This window comes from Notothenia coriiceps, unplaced genomic scaffold, assembly GCF_000735185.1.
Source record: "Notothenia coriiceps isolate Sejong01 unplaced genomic scaffold, NC01 NC01_scaffold00025496, whole genome shotgun sequence".
Taxonomy (NCBI): domain Eukaryota; kingdom Metazoa; phylum Chordata; class Actinopteri; order Perciformes; family Nototheniidae; genus Notothenia; species Notothenia coriiceps.
Genome location: NW_011358197.1, coordinates 78 through 1,805, shown reverse-complemented (window position 1 = coordinate 1,805; position 1,728 = coordinate 78). Strand labels below are relative to the sequence as shown.

Here is a 1,728-nt window from a genome sequence, read left to right as displayed (position 1 = left end):
CAGGTTATTCTCATGCTGCTGTTAATCTGGAGATCAACAGACACTAGCGGCCCGCGCATATGATTATATAATCAGACAACGTCCGTTAAAAAACATTATAACACATAATGAGACGCTCTGCAGTGGAGGGGCGTTTCACCGACGACAGGTGTTCTACTTTGATGTAGTTGACGGAGCATTTTTACTTTACACGACACTGTTCAACACTTCATTCTGCTTCACTCTTTAACTACCGCGGATGTCTTAAAAGACTCTTTCGCTAAAGATTTTTAAGACATCTGCGTTCTTGTGACACGTAAACACTGCGCTTCCTATGTTTTGGTGCGGACTGCGTTCACACCAGCAATGAACCGCTCCAGAGTTCACAAGCAAGCGCTCTGAGACCACCTATTTTAGCGGACCCGAGTCCGGTTGTTTAGTTCACTTAAGAGGTCTCAGGCTGCGTTCACACCGACCCAAATGAGCCGCACCAAGCGGTGAAACGCACCAGGGTTCGATTCAACCGGACTATACAAGGCAGGTGTGAATGCGACCTTAGTCATGCTTAAGTCCTACTAATGTCAGGCTAAAGTCTGACCCTTTAGCCTGGTGCAGTTAAATCTATAAACTATTGTAATACAACATTTTAATAATGAAAACAATAACAATGATTCTCTGGTTCTGCCCTCAGCCGGTTAAAGACTTCAGCACCTTCTTCTCAGCTGTGATAGACGACAAGGTGAAGCTTCCTTCAGCGGCTTTTCAAAATAAAGTCCTCGTGTTTGTGTTTATTATTATTCATCTTTTATTATCTGCTGTATTTCTGTAGTCGTTTGCTCGGATAAAGAAGTGGCTGGATCACGCCAAGTCCTCCCCCAATCTGAAGGTCATCGCTGGGGGAAACTATGACGACAGCAAGGGGTACTTCGTGGAGCCGACCATCATCCAGACCTCCGACCCGAAGGACGCCATCATGAGCGAGGTCACTTCCTGTCTATAATCACACTGGCATGCCACTTCCTGTCCATATTTTCTGTCCATAATCACACTAGCACGCCACTTCCTGTATATAATCACACTGGCATGCCACTTCCTGTCCATAGTTTCTGTCCATAATCACACTAGCACGCCACTTCCTGTCCATATTCACACTTCCAGGCCACTTCCTGTCCATATTTACACTAGCACGCCACTTTTTAAACAATTTTATTTTGCAGTCAGTTCTTGACGCTTTTATTTTGAAAGGAGTTCATAGCTTCTTTTATTTTGAAGTCAGTTCTTGTCGCTTTTATTTTGAAATGACTTCTTGATGCTTTTTATTTTGAAGTGAGTACTTGGCCACCTTTATTTTGTAGTCAGCTCTTTTTGGCTTTTATTTTTGAAGTGAGTTCTTGATGCTTTTATTTTGAAGTCAGCTCTTTTTGGCTTTTACTTGAAGTCTGTTCTTGATGCTTTTATTTTGAAGTCAACTCTTTTTGGCTTTTATTTTGAAGTCAGTTCTTTTTGGCTTTTATTTTGAAGTCATTTCTTTTTGGCTTTTATTTTGAAGTCAGTTCTTGATGCTTTTATTTTGAAGTCAGTTCACGGCCGCTTTTATTTTGAAATGAGTTAACAGGCACTTTTTTTAATGTCAGTTCTTGATGCTTTTATTTTGAAATGACTTGTTGATGCTTTTTATTTTGGAGTCATATATATATATATATGCAGGGGTGCACATAACTTTCTCAGTGAGGTAGTCAGTGTTTGGTA

At 41.0% G+C, this 1,728-nt stretch overlaps 1 protein-coding gene across 1 annotated transcript; it reads left to right on the top strand.

Annotated features, from left to right (window-relative positions):
- Window positions 1-646: 646 nt before the first annotated feature.
- aldh4a1 (aldehyde dehydrogenase 4 family, member A1) lies at window positions 647-1,000 on the top strand. Its single transcript, XM_010783615.1, has 2 exons — window positions 647-718; window positions 809-1,000. The coding sequence occupies exons 1-2, from the start codon at window positions 647-649 to the stop codon at window positions 977-979; spliced, it is 243 nt and encodes an 80-aa protein (XP_010781917.1). The 3' UTR covers window positions 980-1,000.
- Window positions 1,001-1,728: the final 728 nt, after the last annotated feature.